This window comes from Triturus cristatus, chromosome 6 (assembly GCF_964204655.1).
Source record: "Triturus cristatus chromosome 6, aTriCri1.1, whole genome shotgun sequence".
NCBI classification, from domain to species: domain Eukaryota; kingdom Metazoa; phylum Chordata; class Amphibia; order Caudata; family Salamandridae; genus Triturus; species Triturus cristatus.
Genome location: NC_140589.1, coordinates 518,407,234 through 518,425,523, shown reverse-complemented (window position 1 = coordinate 518,425,523; position 18,290 = coordinate 518,407,234). Strand labels below are relative to the sequence as shown.

Here is an 18,290-nt window from a genome sequence, read left to right as displayed (position 1 = left end):
ATCCTGAGGAGAATGGATGCAGGTGGGTTGGCCTCCAAATTATGGGTATATAGATCCTTGCACCGCCTCTGATATTCCATGGAGTTTAGGTCTCTGCGAGGGCCGCAAAATGACAGCTGGGCGTGAGATGTGAAGGTTAATCTTGAGGCAGCAAACAAAGTGCTTCATCCGCCTCTCCCATAATGACGTCCAGCTATCCCACTTGTACATGTGTTTCACTGCTTGCCTTTTATTTTCTCATCTCACTCTTTACTATTCGCAGTTGTCCTTCAAGTGGAATGGAATAGTTATTTTTTGTAACTTTAATGGGCTGCCTCACTGCTTTCTTCACAACAAAATGATCAGTTAAGTTGAGTTGGATGTTATAAATACAAAAGGAAGGAAAAAGGACAAAGTAAGGATAGCATTTATGAAACCTGGTGTTTCCTAGAACAAAAGAGTAGCAGCAACAGAAGTCCTGGTGCTGACCTCTAATTTGATGTGTTTTTACACCATGCAAAACTCCTTTTCCTCTGCTTTAAATAGTTTTCTTGTTTCACCAGTCGCGAAAGTGATTTTAATTAGTGGAAGAGTGCAATGAAAAAATTGGATTATCATCCAAATTTAAAATAGTGTGTCCAGCCTCGTGACTGGAAACTGTGTGTGTGGGGGGGGTTAAATCCCTCATCCCTCACGGTAGAACTAGAGCTAGCTTAGTATCTTGCTTTCCTTTAAATCTTTTCATATGATATTTGGTAGTGTGGTTAGAGGGATTGTGTTTTTTTTCATCCACCCCTTATGGACTGGTGGCAGAATAACCTCTGACACTAGTTCAGGTCTGGTAAATGAGTTTTGACTGGCTGGTTTACTTTTTGTACAGCAGTACAGGGGCTAAATAAACCTTGAGGCCGATGTACCAAATTAACATCTCCTCTCTACTTTACATTTTTTCTTCACAACTTATTGGAAAATGTTTTCTTTACACCTGCATCACGTAAGTTTCTTAATGGAAATGGTGGGTGGTAGTGGATATAACTAATTTTGTTCCCATATTCTATAAGCAAGTAATGATTTGTATTCTTTACTAGTATGCTACTGTCCTGTTTGATTAAACTCTGAATCATCCTTCGGAGGAATACTTGTAGATACGATTGGCTGTAGCTGAACAGGTGTTAAGAGCGTCATTCGTTATTTTACTTTTTGCAGATGGGCAAAGGATCTTTCAAATACGCATGGGTTTTGGACAAACTGAAAGCAGAGCGGGAGCGTGGTATCACTATTGACATCTCCCTGTGGAAATTTGAGACCAGCAAATATTATGTTACCATTATTGATGCTCCGGGGCACAGGGATTTCATTAAGAACATGATCACTGGCACGTCTCAGGTGAGTTGAAAAGTATTTCTGTAGAAAGGATATGAAGTGATATTCCCCATGTATTTCATTAAGTATTAAGATCACTTGCTCTTTCTTTAGGCTGACTGTGCCGTCCTGATTGTTGCTGCTGGCGTTGGTGAATTTGAAGCTGGTATCTCTAAGAATGGACAGACCCGTGAGCATGCCCTTCTGGCCTATACGCTGGGAGTAAAGCAACTGATTGTTGGTGTCAACAAGATGGACTCAACAGAACCACCATACAGTCAGAAGAGATATGAGGAGATTGTCAAGGAAGTTAGCACATACATCAAGAAAATTGGATACAATCCAGATACTGTAGCCTTTGTACCAATTTCGGGCTGGAATGGTGACAACATGCTTGAGCCCAGTGCAAATGTAAGTGCTTTCTTTTTGATAAACAATTTTTATTGGAGATTTTGAAAACACAGCAGGAGAAAACATTGCACCTGACAACCACCACTGTACAATCACACAGAGTGAGATCCCCCCCCTCCCCTCCCCCCCCAAAGCCCCGTCCCCCACCCCCGCCCCCCAAAGCGCCCGATCAAAGTACATTGCCCAACCATTTCCCCCATACCCTACGATATTTCTTGGGGCAGCCCCTCGCCTGATAGAGAGTTCGTTCCTGGGCCGCACACCAGTCCACGCCAGCACTCCATTTAGCCAAAGTAGGCGGTCGTGGGTGTTTCCATGCCGCTGCAATGTCTCTTTTTGCCACCATAAACGCTGTCATGAGAAACAGCTTCTCTGCGCGGGTGCCATGTAGACCATCTGTGATGCCCAGCAGGGCGTGTCTAGGGTTGTGTGGTACCTCCCAGCCCAACACCTCCGTGAGGTCAGCCTCTATGCCCCTCCAGTAATCTCCTAGGTCCGGGCAGGACCACACCATATGGATAAAGTCGGCCGGGTCAAAGCCACAGCGGGGGCAAGATGCGTCAGCAGAGAGACCCGCACGGTGTAGACGCTCCGGTGTGAGGTATGCAGTGTGGAGATAGTATATTTGAATCAGCCGCAACTTGGCGGAGGCCGTCACCAGCCGGGGGGCAATAAGGGCGTCCCTCCAATCCACCTCATCCAAGGGTCCCACCCAACCCTCCCATCTCTCCCTCAGGCCGTCCCGAACCGCGGGGGTATTGTTAATAAGAGAGCGGTGTATACGGGAAATACCCCCCCTCCCCAGGTTACCCAGCAAGACCTGCGCTTCCGGGGGACTGTGGTCTGGCAATCGAACGTCTAAAGGAGTATAGGTGCGCATGGCATGGCGCAGCTGGAGATACTTATAAAATTGTGACGAGTGAAGGGAGAAGCGTTCCTGCAGCTCTGCGTATGAGCACATGCGCGCCCCCCCCCCCGCCAGACATCTCCCAGCTGGGAGATGCCGAGCAGGTCCCATGACCGAAAGCCCTCCAAGGCAGTAACATCCCGCAACCGCGCCCCGTGCCAAAGGGGAGTGGCGCGAGTCAGCCGTCCTGTCCACCGGGTATGGCGAAGCGCCGCTCGCCAGGCCAAGAAGACCGCCCTAGTGATTCCGGGGCAGGAAGCGGGGATGGGAGCACCGTATAGGCGATCCAAAATGCAGGGGAAACCCAAATCTGTTAGTTCCACCCTGTAGGCCGGGTCGGACCATCCCCCGCCGAACCAATCGTGAATGACGAGAAGGTGAGTGGCCAAATAGTAGAGGTAGAGGTTGGTCATACCGAGCCCTCCGTCAAAGGTGGGTAGACGACACATCGACAAAGCCAGCCGCGGCCTCCCACCGCCCCAGAGGAATCGAGTCGCCAACCCGTCCATCTCGCGGAACCAAGGCCTCGGAAAGGACACGGGGTATTTTGTAATACGTAGAGGAACCGGGGGAGGATCATCATTTTGTAGAGTGCCACCCTCCCCAGCGGGTTGAGTGGGAGCGGTTGCCAGCGCGCCAGGTCAGCCTTGGCCTTCTTGACCAGGGGAGCCACGTTAAGGGCCCAGCTCAATTCCGGGAGCAGGGAGACCCAGATACCCAAGTATTTAAACGACAGCCGGCGGAGGGGAATCCTATCCTGCCAGTCAAAGCATTCCCGAGAGGGGTGCAGAGGCACAAGGACCGATTTATGCGGGTTTAAATAGAGGCCCGACGCACGGCCAAAAAGGCCCAAAAGATGGAGGGCACGGGGACCAGATCACGCCGGGTCGCTAAGGTACAACAACACGTCGTCTGCATAAAGGGCTATCTTGTCGGGCGCAAGGCCCGGCCACTCCCAGCCCCGAAGAAGAGGGTCCGCGCGGACGAGGGCAGCAAGGGGTTCCATGGCAAGGGCAAAGAGGAGAGGCGACAGTGGGCACCCCTGCCGCGTCCCCCGGCGATCTGGCTTCGACAACGCCCCGTTAACTAGCACTCGGGCACGAGTAGAGGACCCGCACCATTCCGACAAATTTGGGGCCAAAACCCATATGAGTCAGGACCTCAAAGAGATAGGGCCACCCAACCGAATCAAACGCCTTCTCGAAGTCGGCGAGTAGGAGCGTGAGATACGGGGATATGCGGTGACGATGGGCCAGGGCCACGTGAAGTCGACGGAGGCAGTGGCGGGTACCACGATCCGGCATGAAGCCACATTGGTCCGGATGGACCAGGGTGGACAGAAAGGGCCGAAGCCTCTGCGCCAGGACCGCCGCGTAGAGTTTGATATCTGTATTAATGAGGGAGATCGGCCGGTAAGCTGATCTGTCACAAGAGGGCGGCGCGGACTTGGGCAGAACCACGATCGTGGCCACATCGGCCTCAGGGCGGAAGGAGCCGCGTTCAACCGCCTCAGCATAAAGGGCGCTCAGCCGAGGGGTCAAAAGGTCCTTATAGGCGGCGTAAAACTCTTGCGGAAATCCGTCCGGTCCCGGGGTTTTTCCCGCCGACGTGCGCCCGATCGCCTCCCCGATCTCCTCCAGAGAGATGGGCGCCTCCAGACTCTCCCAGTCACTGGACCGAAGACAAGGAAGTTTTAAATTGTGAGCTGCAAGCAGCGAAGCTAGGGATAAGTCCGACGCCCGGGCCCGGTACAGCCGAGCATAGTATTGAGCGAAAGCATTGGCCATGGCCACGGAGGTGGACTGAAGCTGGCCGTTCGAGTCGGTGATCGCCGGGATAATGCGCGATGCCCCGGGGTAGGTGACCAACCGGTGCAGCAGAGCCCCATTCTTGTCACCCCACCCGTAGACCCTCGCCACCGAGGACTGCCAAAGAAGCTTCGCCGCATCCAGTGACCGCTGGCGAATCTCTTCCCGCAGAAGCCGCAGCTGACGATCCTCTGCCGGACCCCCATCCGCGGATAGAGATTGTTCCAGACGTAACGCCCGGGCCTCGCAGGCAGTGAGTTGCTGAAGCTGCGCCTGGCGGCGCCGCACCACCAACGCCTTGGCGGCCCCCCTGATGGTGGCCTTACTCGCCTCCCAGAGGGTGCCCGCCGAGGAGACTGACCCATCGTTATCACCAAAGTACTGCGCCAGCGCGGACCCTACTTCCTTGCAGAGTCTTTTATCCCGGAGAAACCAGGCGTTGAAGCGCCACATCTGACGGGCCCCGTGGGGCGGGGGCCCCAGACCCAGGAGGACAGGGGAGTGATCGGAGATCCCTCTGGGGAGAATGCGAACGTCCTGGATGCCCGCACATTCGGTGGATGGGACAAAGATTGCATCAATCCGCGCATGAGTATGGTGGGCGGCCGAAGTGTGGGTGTATTGCCGCACACGCGGATGCCAGACACGCCAGGCGTCGCACAAGCCCTGGGCCTCCGCCCACCCCACCAGCTGTTTAGCCCGTGCGGCGCGGGGCGTCGAGACCGGGCCCGAAGAGTCGAGCAGCGGGGCAGAGACAGCGTTGAAGTCCCCACCCAGAACAACAGCACCCGGCGGGAGAGCGGCCAGCAGGGACGCAGCATGAGATAATGCTTGGGCCAGCCCAGTGGGCGGCGCGTATAGCGACAGAAAAGTAAGCGGCCGACCTTCCAGCGTGCCACTGACAGCGATCCCCATCCCCTGGGGGTCACGGGCCACCCGGGTAAAGACAAAGGGAACAGAACGGCGCAGCAGGACGGCGACCCCCCGAGATCCGCGAGAGAATCCAGAGTGCCACACCCGGTCGTACCCGTATCTGGCCATGAAGGGACACCTCTCGCCCAGCAGGTGGGTCTCCTGAAGAAGAAGTACGTCGATCTCGTTGCGTTGAGCATATTTAAGGACTGTAGTGCGCTTGAGTCTATCCAGCAGACCATTCACATTCCATGACAAAATGCGCATATGGGCCTTGGGGGGGGGAGATCAGCCATGGGAGCGATGGGAGCAGAGCACGCCAGAGAGGAAACGGCCAGAAGAAGCCAGGGCCACGGGTCCTGCACCAGGGAGGGCCAATGGAGCGCGCATGAGGGCAAGCGGCGGCGGGGCCAGCACGGGTGAGCGCAGGGAGGGGCACAGCAGTGTATCGAGTGTGGTGCAGTAACAGACGCCCAAATAAAACCAAATCCAACCCAAACAAAACAATTCCCCAAGAGAAAACGGCCAACAGGCCCCCAACCCCGGACCCCCACCCCCCACCCTACACTTCAGAACGGAAGCATCTGTCGCCCGAACAACCCAACAGTCACAAGACCCCAAGCCTAGATGCTCAGGTGTAAGGAGCGTAGTGGACCCCTCCAGAAGTACGGATTTCAGTGATGCGTCCTAGGTATTTGCGGGAAAGCGTAGGAGTGCAGAGCCCCCTCCTCCCTTCCCTTAAAGAAGGTTGTCACCTCTCCCCGTGGAAACTTGGATCAGACAACAAGTTACATGGCGGAACTACGAGAGAGGTCAGACAAGTCAGACTGTATAGTGAGGGGGGCGGGAGATCCCCCCGGCCTGGGTGACAGGCAGCGCCGGGGTCCCCCAGCCACATGAGACGATGCCCCAGAGGAGGCCGAGGAGTCTCTCACACGTCTCTCAGGAGCATTGGCAGACCGGGTCCGGGTCGTCGCCCCTCCGCGGCGCAGCCGGGATTGCGTGCGTTTCCTGCGCCGCGGTCGTCGGGCGCCAAGTACCTCCCCGCCCCGGGCCCCCGCAGTGGACGACACCGCCGCGGTTTGGCGCAGAGGCTTTTCCTCCGTGAGCCAGGTCCAGGCTGCCCGGGGGGTATCAAAGAACAGAGTCTTGTCCTGAAAGACAACACGAAGGCGGGCCGGGAACTGGAGCTGGTACTGAAGCGCAGCTTTTGCTTCACCTCTGTGTAGGAGCGGCGCTGCTCCTGGACCTCCCGGGTGTAGTCCGGAAAGATCATAACGGTGTGGTTGTTAAAAGTCAAGGGGCCACGCACACGCGCCTCCCGCAGGATAGCGTCTCTGTCCCTAAAGTTGAGGACCCGCAGGATAAACGGGCGCGGGGGAGCCCCGACCGGAGGCTTGGCCGCCAGAGACCGGTGCGCCCTCTCCACCACAAACCAGGTCGACAGCCCAGTCTCCGGCATCCAGGACTTGAACCATCGCTCGAGGAAGTCGTCGGCGCGGCCAGATTCCACTCCCTCCGGAAAGCCCACCAGGCGAAGGTTGTTGCGACGGGCACGATTTTCAGCATCCTCTGCCCGCCTGTGCAGTTCTTTAGAATGGGTTGTGAGTTCTCTGACCTGGTCTTGCAGCAGGTGGATGTCTTCCTCCGCCGTGGATATCCGGGACTCTGCCTCTGTAATGCGGGCCGTGGCGTTGCGGAGATCCTGCCGCAGGAGCGCGACATCGACCATCCCCTCCAGGGAGGTACGGGAGGCATCAATGGCCTGAAGGATGACGGCCAAGTCTTTGTTCGGGGCCGGAGCCCCTCCCCCACCCGGAGGGTCCGAGCTGGCAAACTGGTCGATCCTCGTCTGATGGGACGTGCCCGGCAGCTTGGGGCCTTTTTCCTTGCCCATGGCGGACCGGGGGAATATAGGCCCGATCCGTGAGGGGACCCCGGAGGGCAGCCGGTGACTCCCGCCCCGCGAACTGCGCACTTCCCCGCACCAGTTCAACAAGGGATGAGGTCGAGGATAAGGGCACGGGCACCACCCAACTGCTTTGTCGGGACCGGACCAGGGCGCGGGGGGGGCCACCGAGGCGTCGTCCGACCAGGACAGCAGGCAACTCCAGGGCCGACAGCCCAGCCCCCTCCCAGATCCGGGGGCACGATGCGGCACCGGAGAGTGGGCGCGACTGGGGGGTCCCTCTCCTCGCCGGCAGCGGTCCCAGGCAGTGACTCAGGGCCTCGGGGGGTCACCCCAGCAGTCCGCACAGGTTGGCGCCGTAGAGAGATGAGGATTCCAAGCGCTGCACCCCCCCCGATCACCCCACCAGGAGTCCGCCAGAAGAAAGCAACAGGGGGGGCCAACAGGGGGGGGGTTCCCACGCAGGCAGCCACAACACGACAGCTCCGTCCCACCAGCCGGGGGTCTCTCCGCGCGGGCCGGCCTACCCGCTGACGGGGGCCTCGCCACCCCCAGGAAGCGCCCCTCCAGCTGCACCCGTCCCAGCTCACCTCGAAGTCACCGCCATCTGGGGCCCGGATCACAGCTCCTCCGGGCGTGGGGCAGTCAACGACAGCTCCTCTCTCCCGTGTCACCCCCGGACTCCGGCAGTCAAGGACTCAGCAAGGGGGCACAGCGGGGCGATCAGGGCGATCCGCCTCCCAGGAGGCGACAGCAGGGCCAAGCGGCCGGAGAGAACGGGGACAAGCAGGCACTGACCCCCAGACGGCCCAGCGCCGCCGAGGCGAATGCGGGTCGACCCCCCCCACCGAATTGAGCCCCTCCTCCGCCAGGCGAGCGCCGGTAATCTTCAGCAGGGGCAGAGCAGCCAGCGACAAGCGTGGGGCCCGCGCCCCTCGTGGCGCGCCGGGGCCTCACGTAGCGGACCGCGCCGTGCACAGAAGCGGAGGGATGCAGTCAGGGTCCGGCGCGGCTCACGGGCCGTCTAACTCCACCGCTGGGGCGCCGGAACCGGTGAAACTCGGGCTGAGGGTAGGGCTGCGGTTTCCCCACCCGTGCCGGTCTGCAGAAGGGACCTAGGACGGCATCCACGGGCAAGGATCAGCGCTGAGGGGTCCGGCAGCCGAGAGCCTCACTCTGTTGCGGCCATCTTGGCCAGCGCCACCTAGCGCTACCCAATGTAAATGCTTTCTAAGTGGAATTAAAAGTACAGATTTCTAGAGGGAGGTGTGGAGGTAATGTTGGATTTGCCCCTATCCTTTGAATTCGTTTTATGCTTCCTTGCTTATCAGAGATAATGGTTTATGCAGGGCATATAAACAAATATAGTGTTAAAGGCTTAAAAGTACTGAATGCAGTAACTTGTTGTACACAAACTGTTTTGCAGATGCCTTGGTTCAAGGGGTGGAAGGTAACCCGCAAAGATAATAATGCTAGTGGTACTACACTTCTTGAAGCGCTGGATTCCATCCTCCCACCAAGTCGTCCTACTGACAAGCCTCTGCGTCTTCCTCTTCAGGATGTCTATAAAATTGGTGGTAAGTAGAGTGGAAGGCAAAGTTAAACGATAATTTGCAATGCTGCCTAAATGCAGCATACATCTGCCCAGTAAATTGGCTTGATTGATTTATGTGATGGTCATGTTTATAAATTCTCTGGTTATAGCCTAGATTTCAAGTGTTTAGCATGCTGTCGAGGATGGGCAACTTTAATCACACCAATGGTGTGTTCTTCTTTAAGGTATTGGAACAGTACCAGTAGGTCGGGTGGAGACCGGAGTTCTGAAACCAGGCATGGTTGTTACCTTTGCACCTGTCAATGTTACAACTGAAGTAAAATCGGTTGAAATGCATCATGAAGCTCTTACAGAAGCCTTACCTGGGGACAATGTCGGATTCAATGTGAAAAATGTGTCTGTTAAAGATGTGCGTCGTGGCAACGTTGCTGGTGACAGCAAAAATGATCCACCAATGGAAGCTGCTGGTTTTACTGCGCAGGTATCGGACCATTTGAAGGTTTTCTGAAGTATAGGCTTGGGTTTTATACACTTTGGAGCTTTAAATTGCTAAAGTCAAAATTCTCTTCAATATTGGCCCTAAATTTGACAGTGTGCTTAGTTGACTAATTGCCATCCTCCAGCTCTCTGGTAACCTGCCTCCCTTTGTCCTCCATATCTCTTGTATGTATAGGAAAAGTGTGGTAGCCCCCCCCCCATTCTTTTTTAAACCCATGCTTTTGAATTATTCTAGTGGCACACTTCTTAATCTGCGCTGGTTCCCAACTTGACTCGTTACTGAGAATCTTTCCTCCCCGACCTCCACAAAACGGGTTCCTCGTGTCAGTCTTGCTAGACTGTGTCAATGTAAATTTGGGTGCTCTATTGCGCAAGACATTAGTTTGAAACCAGGTGATGTGTAATGTTTTAAACAATATGATTCTACCCTATATAAATGACCAGTAAAATTATTTATTTTTTTAGTTCTTCTAGTGATTCTAAATAAAGTGTAGTAGTGATCCATGAAATGTCATGGAAAAGCACTACGTGTTTTTAAAATACCCTTCACACACTATGAATCCCATAGCCAGGTAATTTTTTATTTTTTGTAACTTTCACTAACCCTACCACTCTCACTCCTACACTACACATAGCCTATTTTTTTCACAACGACCGTGCTCCCGCGTATCTGCAGGTTGTAGCACGCCCCGCTCCGTAGAGGGACGGGAAGACCCCTATAATGAAGCATGACACTATGGGATTCATATTGTGTGAGGGTTATTTTAAAAACACTTAGTGCTTTTCCATGACATTTCATGGATCACTACTACACTTTATTTAGAATCACTAGAAAAACCAAAAAATAATAAATAATTTTACTGGTCATTTATATAGGGTAGAATCATATAGTTTACAAAAAGTTGAACAGGCGGTAGATTCTATCTGTATACCTCTCTATTCCCCCCCCCCACCCCCCCTCCCCCTAATGTTTTAAACAGACAGCGTTGGTGTTTTTTTTTTTTTCAAGATCATACATGGAAGCATGCTATATTTGCTTTTTATACCCCTTGTGCTTAACTTTCCTTGTAGTTGAGGGTCATTCTTCAACATTGCATAGCATTTAAATAGTAATAAAATCTGAATCATCACATACCCTTTGTGCTTAACTTCCCTTGTAGTTAAGGGTCATTCTTCAACATTGCATAGCATTTAAATAGTAATAAAATCTGAATCATCACATACGAATAGTGCTGGCTCTTACACAATTGGATTCCATCATTCAAGCAGGCATTTCCTTTCCCCAGATGAGAAAATTAAGATGCTCATTTTGCAAACTTGACTAGTACGCAGATGCAATTATTATTACAAGATATCCAACCATGAAGGTGCAACTGTGAAAGTTAGCTAAGATGAAGAAAGAATAATTATTGGGAAATGTTTTCCCTCTTGACGGTCAATTATTTTTACTGGATTATTGATAAGGTGAAATTGCACCTCATAACGAGGTACTTTACGGTGGAAGCATGGTAATTGACCTAGTTGTGTGGCTTTAGTAAAGTACTTTTACCCTTTTCCAAACAGGTTATCATCCTAAACCACCCAGGTCAGATTGGTGCAGGCTATGCTCCTGTATTGGATTGCCATACAGCCCACATTGCTTGCAAGTTTGCAGAATTAAAGGAGAAAATCGATCGCCGTTCTGGTAAGAAACTGGAAGACAACCCTAAATTCTTGAAATCCGGAGATGCAGCAATAGTGGACATGATTCCTGGAAAACCAATGTGTGTTGAGAGCTTCTCAGACTACCCACCTCTTGGTAAGTTTTCTGTTGATACATTTTTTCGTGTTAATCTGATGTGAAATTGTCAATGCAAAAGGTACTCATTTCCCATCTGATAGGGCATCATTGGAATTCCAGTTTGCATGTGGAACAGAAAGGTATCGAAATAAGACTAAACACAGAATCTTTGGTGGTGGCGTTGTCCTCGTAGTGTTGGCCTGAAAGCAGAAGCATTCTTTCCCTGAGTCGGAGCGCTCTGTTCAAAGATAGTCTGTGTCAAGACATTCTGGGAGCTTCAGCAACCTGCTATGGAGTCAATTTATGTCAAATTAATTAAATCCAGAATTTGTAAAGCGCGAACAATTACCCGAGGGTGTCAAGGCGCTGGGGGCCGTCTGGAAGATTAAGCGAGCTATTGCCCAGAGTCACATGGTGCTGGGCTTACCTGCCGTTGGCACCGGGGTGAGACTAGACTCCTACGGAGAAAGTTACTTAAGTAGACTTACAAATTATGTATTTCAGGTGGGAATAGTTTTTTCAGTTCGGGGTTAACATTCTGGCTAAAGTCAATTCCTAATGTATGTTCTGTCACTGGATTCTCTCGAATATCCATAAACAATCGAATATCTACATACTTACGGGGTCCCCGGAACACCATTTCAAACATTAAGTGGAAATCAAAACATACCTGCCTTGAAGAGGCAAAAGACACACAATTCATGGACGGAATGCAGAACAAATCAAAACATTCACCCCTAGTCAAGAGATCTGGGTTAAATCCATCATTCTTTTGCTCACCATGCCACCCCAGTTTAAACCTGGCCATATGCAAATCAGTCTTGACCCTGTGCCTCATGGGAACAGTCCAGCCCGAACTGCCAAGCCAGGTCCTCACTGGACTGGAAACTAGCATCCTAGGACCGGTTTCGGGGTTTCACCCCTCTTCCGCCAGGATAGCTGGATTCCAGTGGCACAGTGATGTATTCAAGCTAGCCTGGCTGAAGAAGGGTGATGCCCTGAAACCGGTCCCAGGATGCTTGTTTCTGGTCCAGGGAGGACCTGGCTTGGCAGTTCGGGCTGGACTGTTCCCACAAGGAACAGGGTCAAGACTGATTTGCATATGGCTGGGTCCAAACTGGGGTGGTGAGCAAAAGAATGATGGATTAAACCCAGATCTTTGTGACTGAGGACAGTGTAAACCAGTGGGCTGGGCACACACACTTCCAAATTAGGGCACTTTATGTTTAAGAACTGCAGAGCCAGGCATCCTTCCATCATGCAGTGCACAGTGTGTGAGGCAGTTTGTTTTTCCAGTTCACCAGAGCAGGATCCCCGAACGCTGTTGACTTTCTGAGGCTTTTTGGCTGAACCACTGTATTTTTCATTATGTTCTTTGGTTTGACTTGACATACTAACATTCCCTTTACCCTTCTGCAATCCTGTTTTGCAGGAGTTGCCACGTTTCCCTCTTTTGTCTGAGGTGTATCTCTTCATACATTTCTTAGCGATGCCAGCTCTTTTGATATACGTCCGCCTGTAGATGTAAGAAATCCTAGTAGGATAAATGCTAGGTTTGTGTCGTCTGTCTCCCAGATGTTCACTCGATCAAGAGATGTAGGATCTATCTAGGGATGCAATTACATATGCCTTGGGGGAAGGGTCTTCATCAGGACAAAACATGGATAAATATACTGCTCTGCTGTATGGTCAACCACTTCCAGATCGTCCTTTTCAGCCCTGGTGGGACCAGGTCTGATATACCGATGGGCCCATCGGGCCAATAAAGTCTACTTTTAGCATGTCAGAAGTCAGCGTCTGGTGAGTCCTCTTTGGTGAGATCCTTTTCCGTATTGTGATGTACGGCGGGTCAGACGCCACCATCCAGTTAAGTTAAGATCCTGGAGACACATCTTGAATATTTAGATAATCTCTGGAGCGACAATCTGCTGAAGAGCTTCCCCTGCTTTATTAGTGGAGGATGGCACAGCCATACTGATTGCTAGTACCTCCATCTGTGCTTTCTCCGCTGCCCTACAGAGGTGAAAAATTACCGCATCCAGCTCCAAGAACACCCACAAAAGTAGAAGAGACCTGGCCATCATGTTACTCTTTAAGTTGATATATCACAAATAAAAGAGGGGGGGGCCAAGGAGCTATTCAAGGTCCAGTGTCCATGCTCCCAAAGTCTACATTCAATTTCACAAAGGGACACTGTTCCTATAGCAGGATGCAAAAATGTCACCCATGCTCAAGGGTGCAAATAGTCACCCGTGCAACAAGAAAAAAAGGGGTGAAGAAGTAAAAAAAGAAGAAAAGGAACAAAAGACATCCTAGGTAAAAGTGACCCAATAGTGAAGTGGAACAACCATTGGTGTTTCCTCTGTTGCCCTCACACACCCCAAGAGGTGTCATGCTTCATCATCGGGCAGTTGCTCCTCGTGGGGCCGGCGCTGCAATTCCCCACGGGTCCCCCGAAGGGTCTCTTTGTCGGAGATCTTTTAAAGGACTGCCGGATGGTGCATGTGGGTGTGTGGGGTATGGGTCTAAAAAAGGGTGCGTGCAAGGTGATATGAAAATATATTAAATAAAGGGTAAACTTGAATCGAATGTATAAATTGTATACCCTTTGCAGATCAACTGCTACATAAAATCTTGTCCAAGAGGCACACTATGCCCAGGTGTCAAAAGGTCATAGGTCAACATGTTTCGCGCCTGTGTCGCCATAATGGTCGTTGGCGCTTCTTCAGGACCAGAACTAAAATGAAGTGCACGTGAAAAAAGTTATTACTAAACCCTTAAGATCAAACAGGGCAGGGCAGTAACCTGTATACCTAAAATGTGGCTACAGCTGCATGATGAAACAACGCTCCTGATGAAAACCTTATCGAGCACACATCTACAACTTTCACAGCAACGGATCCACTTTAGTCGCGTGCAGCAACGACGAAAAATCAAGTCAGCGGAAGCAAAGACTATGATGCACTGCGCTTGAATTCACTTGACCCCGCCTCCATTGGAGGCGGGGTCAAGTGAATACCAGTAGCCAATGACAAGCGGGCGCGAGAAAATTCAAGCGCAGTGCATCATAGTCTTTGCTTCCGCTGACTTGATTTTTCGTCGTTGCTGCACGCGACTAAAGTGGATCCGTTGCTGTGAAAGTTGTAGATGTGTGCTCGATAAGGTTTTCATCAGGAGCGTTGTTTCATCATGCAGCTGTAGCCACATTTTAGGTATACAGGTTACTGCCCTGCCCTGTTTGATCTTAAGGGTTTAGTAATAACTTTTTTCACGTGCACTTCATTTTAGTTCTGGTCCTGAAGAAGCGCCAACGACCATTATGGCGACACAGGCGCGAAACATGTTGACCTATGACCTTTTGACACCTGGGCATAGTGTGCCTCTTGGACAAGATTTTATGTAGCAGTTGATCTGCAAAGGGTATACAATTTATACATTCGATTCAAGTTTACCCTTTATTTAATATATTTTCATATCACCTTGCACGCACCCTTTTTTAGACCCATACCCCTCACACCCACATGCACCATCCGGCAGTCCTTTAAAAGATCTCCGACAAAGAGACCGAACTCTTTAAGTTGAACCTTGAAAGAGCAGGATTTAAAAAAAAGCAGTTACTCTAGGCACTGTGGACAGGAGTTCAGACAGATCTGTTAGGCCTCTGAGAACACCTTCATCCTCTTCAGTTGTCTGATTTGAGTGGTCTTGTTTCAAGTCCCAAGGCTCACCACAGCCTACACACTCTGCAGTAAAGTGGTGGTTTTCCCCACCGTGACAAATGGGGCGACTCCAAAGCGAATATCGAAACTGCTACACCTGTATATGAGGCATCAATCATTTTCAAGACGTTGCTTCCAAAACCTTAAGCAAGTCCTATGGTTGCACTGGGCCTAAGTCTTCCTGTAGCCTACGATGCAGTCGTTCTAACACCGCTTTCTATCAAAGCTGTCAACTGTTGTCAAGAGAGGAAATACAATGCTCCAGATTCAGATGGGCGTATTGAGAGAGACCACCTCCTGATACCTTGGTAGTTTTTGCTGCTTGTGGATCCACCTCTGCTTCCCCTGATAAGGAAAGTAAGAGAATGGACTCAATTCGGAAGGTCAGTATTACTTCTTCTGATGGATTCAGTATCTGCCTGTGGATTCCTCACCTTGTGAATATCCCCTGCGCCAGCATTCCACGGAACTTTTTTCCCCAGCGCTCTACGCCGACTCGGACGACGTCCTAATGTATCGACTCCGCTCGCGACTCCCTATGACGTCACCGGAGCCATAAGAGAGCCACGTCGGCGTGACGACGTCAGTTCCCTTTTTTCCGTCCCGTCGACGCGCAACGGTTTTCCAGCACTCTTCTGCTACTTTGTAGTCATGTAGTGAGTTACTGTTGGTAAATTGGCCATGTCTTCGACTAGGAAGTCGGGTTTCAAACCTTGTAGGGAATGTGGGGGCCACATGTCGATGACAGACCCCCATGAAGATTGTTTGTGGTGCCTTTCTTCTGACCACGAGGTGGAGGACTGTTCCAGCTGCAGAAGGATGAATCCCAAGGCCTTGAAGGAGAGAGAGGCGAAGCTCTTCATGGCCAAGGCTAAGAAGGAGAAGAGAGGTAGGAAGAAGGAGAGAGAGGCCGGAGTCGTCGACGAAGCATTCCTCTCGGCGCCGATCTTCGAAGAGCAAGGCGTCGAGATCGACTTCGCCTCGACGTCGAAGTAAGGATGTGTCTCCATCTCCAGAGAGATCACCTTCGCCGAAGCGTACTCCGGCGCGGTCCCCAGCGCAGTCACCGGCGCCAGTGGAGTCTTCTGCTTCGGAGGTCGAGCAAGAACAGGAAAAGGAGCCTTCTCCAGACCCGGCTGATCCTGTGGCTCCTGTCGAGGACTTTGCGGCTCCGGTTCCAGGTACGCCTCAGCTGTATTCGGGTTCGATCCCTTATCCACAGATCCCGACTCCGGGTGTGGATTCGACGCATTTTCTAAATGCTATGTATGGGATTTTTCAACTGGCTGCCTTCCCATCCGGCGCACCTTCTGGTCCCGTGGTTCCTATGGCGTACACTTTGGGAGTACCGCAGCATTATGCTCAGGCCCCGTTTATGCCCTTCATGGCCATGGCGCCTTCGTGGCAGTTTCCGGCGCCGTCTGGGGATCCATCTCGGCTTTGATTGGATCGACCTTCTTCGGAGCCTTCCTCGACGCCGTTGCCGACTCCCTCGCTCCGCGTCCGGCGCCACCGACTCCGACACCACGTTCGGTTCCACCGATTCCGCATACGGCGCCGGTTCCTCGGATCCGCTCAAGGAGAGAGGCCCAGAGTCATAGAAGAGGAGCGTTATAGGGAGGAAGTGGAAGAAGGTGAGGTGTATACATCTTCTGACGACTTTGAAGGGATTCAAGAGGCTAGTGGTCTTGATACAACTCCGGAGTGGGAGCATTCTTCTACTAGATCCTCTCCACCGCAGGAGCTGGCTCCTTATCTAGTAATAAAGAAGGCCGCAGAGTTGCTGGACTTGCAGTTGCCCTCTGCTGAGTATAAACCTAACCTTCTGACGGAGGTACTACATTCGCCTATCTGTGACCAGTGAACCCTTGTTACCTTTTAATGAGGCTATCTTGGAGCCAGTTATGGACTTCTGGCGTAAGCCTCTCTCTTCGCCGGCAGTCTCCAGACATGTGGCAAGGAGATATAGGGTGGCTCCTGGGGATCCAGGTTTTCTATCTTCCCACCCTTCTCCAGAAAGTCTTGTGGTACAGGCTTCATGCTCGAAGCATGCTTCAGGTGCATTTCCTCAGACTCCTTTGGATAGGGAGTCTAAAAAGGGTGATCAGGCGGCTAAAAAGGCCTTTTTTTCAGGGAGCATGGCGCTTAAATCCACTAATGCCACCTGTTTACTAGGGCGCTATGTTCATGCTCTTATGGACTCAATGAAATCTTTGGCCCCTAAGTTGCCAGAAGGGGATAAGGCGTCTTTTATGGAAGTGGTCACTGACACTCAGGCTGCTGCAAGGCAGGTGATTCAGTCGGGCTGGATACGGCTGATTCCGTGGCAAGGATAATGGGGTCGTCGATAGCCACTAGGAGGCAAGCGTGGCTTCGTTCCTCTGGCTTTTCTACAGATGTTCTGGCCACTTTGGTGAACGGACAAAAACTCTTTGGCGAGAAGGCTGATTCCACCTTGCAAAGGTTTAAAGAGAGCAGGGTAACGGCAAAATCTTTAGGTTTGCAGGCTCCTGCTAAAGGATTTGGTTTTAAAAAATTCAGAGGCTTTGGCAGATCTTCATTTCGCTCTTTCCGGCAGCAGCAGCAACAGCAGCAGCAGAATCCCCTCTATAGGTCGTATAGAGGAAGACAGAGGACGGAGGGGTTCTGGCCGCAACCCATCTTCATCTTCTGCCTCCTCTGCTCCCAATGAAGCATTAGGGAAGCAGCCCTAGAGCCCCCATCCTGGATCATGTAAGACCTGTGGGGGGTCGGGTGTACCACTTTCTGCGAGGTTGGAAATCTGTTACAACCGACCTTTGGGTTTTGAACCTCATGGAGACTGGGTACGCCCTTCCCTTTCGGGAGTTTCCTCCCCCTTACCTTACCCTTACCTTGCCAGGGTTACTGCTCGGAAGACCATCTGCTTCTTCTGCAGAAGGAGGAGCTTGCTTTGCTTCAGAAAGGTGCGATAGAGGTGGTTCCGGAGCAGGAAAGGGGTCATGGATGCTACTCCCGGTATTTCCTGATTCCCAAGAAGGACGGCAGATTGCGTCCGATTCTGGACCTCAGAGTCTTGAATTTTTACCTGAAACAGGAGAAATTCAAGATGCTGACCCTTGCTCAGGTTCTTCAAGCGTTGCAGCAAGGAGACTGGATGGTGCCGCTCGACTTGCAGGACGTGTACTTCCATGTTCCAATCCTGAAGTCTCACAGGAAGTATCTCCGTTTTACGGTTGGGTCGCAACATTACCAGTTTGCGGTCCTCCCGTTTGGTCTTACTACCGCACCTCGAGTCTTCACGAAGGTGATGGCAGTGGTGGCTGCTCATCTCAGGAGGTTGGGGATTCCGGTTTTCCCCTACCTGGACGACTGGCTTCTGAAGGCAGAGTCCCCAGAGATGGCGCAACATCATCTGCAGGTAACATCTCCGCTGCTATTCAACTTGGGTTTTTCGATCAATGTGCCCAA

At 51.9% G+C, this 18,290-nt stretch overlaps 1 protein-coding gene across 2 annotated transcripts in view; it reads left to right on the top strand.

Moving 5' to 3' along the window:
* The window catches only part of EEF1A1 (eukaryotic translation elongation factor 1 alpha 1), a 101,430-nt gene that overhangs the window by 45,588 nt on the left and 37,552 nt on the right, over nucleotides 1-18,290 (top strand). For both annotated transcript variants that reach the window (XM_085610948.1, XM_085610947.1), the window contains exons 3-7: nucleotides 1,186-1,365; nucleotides 1,456-1,752; nucleotides 8,715-8,865; nucleotides 9,068-9,324; nucleotides 10,905-11,139. In XM_085610948.1, coding sequence (XP_085467074.1) covers nucleotides 1,186-1,365; nucleotides 1,456-1,752; nucleotides 8,715-8,865; nucleotides 9,068-9,324; nucleotides 10,905-11,139 — 1,120 coding nt within the window. The remainder of the gene's footprint in view (nucleotides 1-1,185; nucleotides 1,366-1,455; nucleotides 1,753-8,714; nucleotides 8,866-9,067; nucleotides 9,325-10,904; nucleotides 11,140-18,290) is intronic.